This window comes from Rhincodon typus, chromosome 6, assembly GCF_021869965.1.
Source record: "Rhincodon typus isolate 14 chromosome 6, sRhiTyp1.1, whole genome shotgun sequence".
Classification (NCBI taxonomy): domain Eukaryota; kingdom Metazoa; phylum Chordata; class Chondrichthyes; order Orectolobiformes; family Rhincodontidae; genus Rhincodon; species Rhincodon typus.
In genome coordinates this window covers 44,614,146-44,621,055 of record NC_063337.1, presented here as the reverse complement: position 1 = coordinate 44,621,055, position 6,910 = coordinate 44,614,146, and the positions used below count along the sequence as shown (strand labels likewise).

At 37.9% G+C, this 6,910-nt stretch overlaps 1 protein-coding gene across 2 annotated transcripts in view; it reads right to left on the bottom strand.

Moving 5' to 3' along the window:
* The window catches only part of LOC109928526 (collagenase 3-like), a 12,112-nt gene extending 7,095 nt beyond the window's left edge, over positions 1–5,017 (bottom strand). Inside the window, exons 1-5 of one of the 2 annotated variants that reach the window (XM_020528479.2) lie at positions 4,871–5,017; positions 4,529–4,761; positions 4,293–4,441; positions 4,078–4,203; positions 1,757–1,918 (exon numbers count right to left, since the gene is read on the bottom strand). In XM_020528479.2, coding sequence (XP_020384068.1) covers positions 1,757–1,918; positions 4,078–4,203; positions 4,293–4,441; positions 4,529–4,761; positions 4,871–4,978 — 778 coding nt within the window. In that variant the 5' untranslated portion in view covers positions 4,979–5,017. The remainder of the gene's footprint in view (positions 1–1,756; positions 1,919–4,077; positions 4,204–4,292; positions 4,442–4,528; positions 4,762–4,870) is intronic. The other variant, XM_048598128.1, reaches the window with a different exon arrangement.
* Positions 5,018–6,910: the final 1,893 nt, after the last annotated feature.

The window sequence follows — 6,910 nt, the reverse complement described above, 5'->3', positions numbered from 1 at the left end:
ATGACAATCATGAATCCATTATCAAATGTCAGAAAAACCCATATGGTTCACTAATGCCCTTCAGGGAAGAAACCTACCGTTCTTACCTGGTCTGGCCTACATGTGACTTCAGACCCACAGCAATGTGGTGACACTTAACTGCCATCTGGGCAATTAGGGATGGGCAACAAATGCTGCCTAGCCAGTGACACCCTCATCCTATGAATAAATTAAAAACACAAAACTCAATCCAGCCAATTACAGTCCTATCAGTCTATTCTCAACAACCAGTAAAGTGATGGAAGGGATCACAAACAGTGATATATTGTGGGACTTCTAAGTTGGTTGGAGTCATACCTAGCACAGAGGAAGATGGTTATGGTGGTTGGAGGTCAATCATCTCAGATAGCAAGGTGTAGAGCTGGATGAACACAGCAGGTCAAGCAGCATCAGAGGCAGGAAAGCTGACGTTTCGGGCCTAGACCCTTCTTCAGACCAACGTCATCACTGCAGGAATTCCTCAGGATAGGGTCTAATCCCAACAATCTTCATCTACTTCATCAATGATGTTCCCTTCATCACAGGATGAATGTGAGAATATTCACTGATGATTACATCATTCATAACTTCTCAGATAATAAAATAGTCCACATCCAAATGCAGCAAAGCCTAGAGAGCTTCTAAGCTCAAGCATATAAGTGGCAAATAACATTGGCACCACACAGTTGACCATCTCCAACAATTGAGAAACTAATCATTGACCCATAATGTTCAATAGCATTGATGACACTGACTCCTCCACTCTCAACATCCTAGGAGTTACCATTGACTAGAAATTGAACTGGATCAGCCATATAAATACAGTAGCTACGAGGGCAGTTCAGAGGTTAGAAATTCTGTGACAAGTAACTTACTTCCTGTCTCCCCAAAGCCTATCTGCCATCTATGAGGCACAAGTCAGGAGTGTCATGGAATGTTCTCCAGTTGCCTGGATGACTGCAGCTCCAATAAAACTTAAGACACTTGATACCAACCAGCAAGAAGCATCCCGCTTGATTGGCAGCCCATCCACTACCTTCCACATTCAGTCCCTTCACCACCGAATCACAGTGGCAGTAGTAAGGACCATCAATAAGATGTGCTGTGGTAACTCACCAAGGCTTTTCCAACTTCACCTTCCAAACCCATGACCTGTACCACCTGGAAGGACAAGGACAGAAGATGCATGGCAGCATCACCAGTTGTTAGCTCCCCTCCAAACTACAAACACTTAACTTGGAACTATACCATTGTTCCTTCAATGTTGCTGAGTAAAAGTCCGGGAGCTCCCTTCCTAACACCACTGCGTGTATCCCTATATTCTGAGGACCGCAGCTCACCACCATCTTTTCCAGACAAGGAGAAGTAGGCAATAAATGGAAGCTTAATCAGCATGTCCACATCCCATAAATGAATTAAGAAAAAAATATTGATTTGTATTGAGTTTTGTATATTTAATATTTGTCATCATTCCACTGATAGTATAGCCGTTAGAAAACATTTGTCTACTTTTACTCTGTTACTAATTTTGACTTATTTTCAAATGTTAATTTTATGTTAACATACCAGAATCACAATTATTCAAATCTTAAAGAACAGATTTGAATTTCTTTCCTTGATACCTTAAGAAACATTTGTCATATAAGGCAATATGATCTACAGTAGCTACTTATAATCAAAGTGATGCAAGTTACTTCAGTATTATCATTTTTGCACTAGAAAACCAACTTGAACCTACCATACAGTGCCTGTATTCCCACAACATCATCATACGGTAGTCTGAACTCTTGAATGGTTGAATATGAATATGTGGGGAACATCAAAGCACCCACATCTTGAGAATGAGCCATTCCCAGAGCATGTCCAATTTCGTGAGCAGCCACCAAGAACAAGTTATATCCTGTAAAGGCATACATAACATTCCATTGTAACAGCCCATTTCTAAATTTTATTACAAGACAGAGAATCTTAAAGTCTCAGTTTAGAATGATGGCTTCACAGAGGAGTGATTAGTATAAAGTTACAACATTCTGTGTAATAAATAAACATACAGCTAAAGTAAGAAATAAAACTGTACCTGTCCAGAATGATTTAATACACAAGTTGTGTTCATAAATAGGCATATATTTATAATAAGAAAAAAAATTCTGTTATTGCATTTTCAATCCAATTCTTCAGTTAATTTGCATTTAGGATTTGGAATATAATTACTTCTGGAGAATACTAATGTGTAATTTTCCACATACAAATAACCTACTTGGCCAATGTGGAAAATAAGTAAATTGCTGTATCTAATCCAGACTGTTTTGAATAATGAATTCTAAAATGGAAGCTGTCTTTCCTGACTAAATTTCAAATGGAACTTAAAGTCTGCGTATGTGCAAGCATGACACATAATGTAAAAGATGGTTGCAAATGCCTTCACTTGGCCAGTTTACTCCATAATAACTGTGGGGCAGCTCCTTTTTTGAGGCAAAATGTCTGCCAACCCTTATTTAGAGCATGAAGTCCCATCTCAGAGAGTTATCAGTCAGTCAAATGGCTGGCGGCTGTCTTGTCCTGGCATTGCCACCAGGAGCAGTGGCTACTGTTGGCACTGCAACACTTCTGATGGAATCAAGCTGCGTTGGAGATAGACTTCAAAGTCAATCCCGGGTCTTGCCTTGATGGGCTGAGATTAAGAAGGATGGGGCTGGGGTAGGCTGGTCTGGGGATGAGGGAAACACAAGGGTCAAGGGGTTACATTTTGAAGGGCCCTCTGCTTCACACAGGAGACATTCAAAGAAAGCAACTCCTCTTGCCCAGGCACTGGCATGCCACATTTCAATGAGTGGGTGGCATACTTCATGCTGGCCTTCTTCCAATAAAGGCAAAAGTAATTGGCTGTTTTAGAGCCACAATTTGGTAAGTGAGGGTTAGGGGTTCCCAATACCTGCCCCACTGCTGGTGAAACTATAGCTGAGGCATTAGGCACCAGCCACTAATTATTCCCAACAGTACGATATTGGGTACCTCTGAATATCTTTAGTTTGATCCAGAGAACTAAATTCTGTTGTTCAGCTATTCATCTCATCCATGTAAAATTTAGCTTAACAAATGTCCATGAAATATTTTCGTTTGAAAACTCCTGTTGCTGATCAAGAGGTATAAGAGGTAATTTCTAAAAAGACTATTTACCCTCTTGCAAACTAATTTTATTTTTTAATTCTACGTTTTCATATTTTGCTGTTGCTGTTTGATTATGTTTTCCTATTCATAAGTAAATCTGTTCACTAGTCTTTCACAAAAGATATGAGAGTATGATGGGCAACACGCACTGTCTCCAATGTTCAATATGCGGCGAAAAAGTTAAGAGGAATTTTATTCTAGTCATCTCAGACATGGCATACATAACAGTGCAACTTTCTAATCATGGGAGAAGCAATCAGTTAACAGAAGATACAACTTATGTAAAATATTCAAATTATAACTATGTTTTTCATCAAATTCTGAGGTACCAATAATGTGGCAAGGAAAGAGATTGAAGGGCAGCACCATGTACAAACAAAATAGCTAGCCAAATGGAAAGAGGAGAATTTGAAATATAGGTAACTCTGGTCTACTCCCTTGCCTCTCTTAGCTGTCAACTAGAGTTTGTTGAGGCCTTAGATAAGATTCTCTGCTCATTCATTGGGTAGTGCAAATACTGAAAATGTAACTATTTAAAATTAAAATAAAATGAACAAAATAAAAATATAAGTAAAAACCGAAGAACTGTGGATGCTATAAATTAGAAACAAAAACAGAAATTGCTGGAAAAGCTCTGCAGGTCTGGCAGTATCTGTCAAAAGAAATCAGAGTTAACGTTTTGGGTCTGGTGACCCTTGCTCAGAAGGGAATGCTGCTAGATTGGTCAAGTGTATAAAAGTAGCTGAAAAGTGGCTGGGAAATGGCTTACTCAAAAAATGCTTTGATGTTACAATAATTTTAATTGAATATGCCAAGTCTGTAACTCAAACAAGTTTTTTAGATGACAATGGACTATATTCTGAGTTTGATTGCAATATTTCAACTTTATACCTTTTGAGTCCATTGACCAAGTTTCAGCTTCATCAAAATGAATATCACCTCCAAGTCTTGGACCTGGTGGAAAGGCATGTGCCAGAATGCCATCAGGACCATCAAATGGATATCCATCGCCATGTTCTAGCAAAACAAAATGAAAAGATAAACCATTATTGTACTTGCTTATGTCTCCCTAATTCACCTCAATATCAAAAATACTGTTCAGTTACCTCTAGGTGTGAAGGATATCAAAAGGTCAGCTTCGCTGTTGGAAATACTGGTGAATTTCAATGGTGTGACATCACTCCACACTTTGAACGCTGCTTTGATAGCTGTAACCACTTGCTTCGGTTTAATATCTGGACTATAGTTGGTGATCCTTTCAGAAAATAATCAGAAAAGGAGCTAAAATACTATAGTTATTATCAAAATACCTCCAAAAATACCAGAGAAATATCAAATTTACCTGTAAGTCAAGTTCTTATGTGACCATTTGATTCTGCCTGGAAAGTGATTGTACTGAAGACCATCATGAAACCCACATCGAGGTTTCTTCATGATTTCTAAAGTTTCAGAATTCAGCTCACCAGTTACTAGGATGCCAAAGAATTTTTGCATTTTTATAATATTTTCTCTTAGATTATCATCACTACTTGTTTTCAGACCATCAGAGGAGTCATAAAATTGATGGAGATATTGCTGGAAAAGCAGAACAACACAATGTTAACAAACATTGCTCAAACATGCAACTTTTTGAATGATTTATAATATAAATAGTTTTTGTCTTAACTTTTAAATCCTTGAATACCTTAGCAAAATCCAAATCATGCTGACTTGTCTCAGAGGACCAGGACAATGTAAACACAAATGTAGAATTAAGCAGTATCAGAAGAAATGGAACCTGGAAGCATTTCATTTTCTTCTTGATTGGAGACGTGAGATGGATACTGTTTCTCTCAGCCACTTTTATACATTTGACTGATCTCACAGCATTGCATAATTCATCCAAACTTGCCATAAACGGACATAAACTAAAAGATTGCAACAAGGGCCAGGATATGATTTTTACTTTTAAAAAAAATTTGGACATCATTGACAGGAAACCACTTGGTAGCTCTGTTACTGTTGCAAGGCCATTTGTTCGTGGACACTAAAACAATAATGTGTTCTGCTCCTTTAGTATTTTCCATTCCATCATTATGATCTGTTTCTTTGAATCCCTCTTCCCTACCTTACCATTCTCACCTGCAAAAATAAACGCTAGGAGCTCATGGACTTTACATTATGTTTGAGACCATCCATTCAGCTACTTATGCATAATATCAATTTCCACTTACCTACAAAGTTATCATGCCCTGGTTGGATTTGGATTATTTTCAAATCTCTTTTCAATATCTTTACATGTGTCTTGGATCGCAGAGCGTATACAAGTGGTTCTTTTTGAATTCGGTTAAATATAGTTAAGAGAAAGTTTGACAGCAGCAATATGCTTAAATGCAAACATTTATTGAGTAATAATAAAAGATGAGAAAAGAAAGGAACATTTATTAAGTAAACAAAAAGAATGAAAAGGAGAGGAAAGAAACAATAAGCCTCACGCCCTTCTGCCTGTTGGGGACCCCTCGATCAATGACTGGTCTGGAGGCTGAGGTTGTTCCTGACACCGTTTGTGATCCCGGTCTGAGGTGAAGCCCAGCAACTTGGAACAAAGCTCTCTCTTATACAGTGTAACAAACAGAAAAACAATTACACAAAAACACATTGATTGCGCCATCTTCGACAAGTACAGGAATGTTCACAGGATTCATTCAAGATCATGCAGCTGTCCAATATCATCAACAATTTTAATCCTTCAGCCCACCCTATACAATCCACCCAGATTATATTTGACAGTGCATGTTACAATTCCAGATGCAGATGTAAATCAGTGAAAGCTCTGTGCAAGAACATATAATAAGAGTACGTAACCTACACTAGAAAATTAAAACTGCAATGAAAATAACTATCATGAATAGGAATAATATAACAATAGGGTGTATCATCAAATTAATGATTGCAGTGGCCTTTGGGGACCAACCCTTAAATATATATCACATCCTGATATACATTCAAGGCCGTGATGGAACCAGTAAGTTATGCCACCTGACTGAGGTGGCTAGAATATTGTCTATATTATTTTTTCAGTTAATCTAGTTACATAATTTGCTCTAAAATTCAGTCTATTCCAGATTCAGATTCCTTAATTTGTGAGTTTTTTTTAAATTCTCCAGTTTCCTATCCACAGATCACCTCACCCAATAACAGTAAAATAACATCATGCATGGACTCAAAGTTTCTCCAGTTCTCTTCATCTGTGTCTGTCTTGAGGATACTTCTTCAATATGTTTCCTTCCTTGCCAGTTTTATGAATGATTGTATCATTTAGTGGTAACTACCTCCAAATGCAAGTATCCCCTTTGAGCTACAATATACGTGGGATCAAACAATACAGCTCTAACGGTCATCAGGCTCCACCTTCAACTTATGCTTCCAGCCTTTCATTTTTCCCGGGGTTCCATTACCACAGTTTCCTACGCCACCTGAGTTTTAGTTCAGCCTACTTTCACATATACTAACTGTCCTAACGCGTTACAATTTCACCTACTGCTTTAGTCGTAAAAAATGCTCAAGATGGGGTATCTGTATGTCAACCAATGGGCCCTTTCACTCAGTCCACCATTACTCCTCTCAGAGTCTATATTCTTTCATTGCTGTAACATTTTGACATAATAACCATCACACCTTTTATTTTGATCATAATTCTTCTTACATCCCCTTCACTAATATTACTTTCATTGTTTTAAAATCA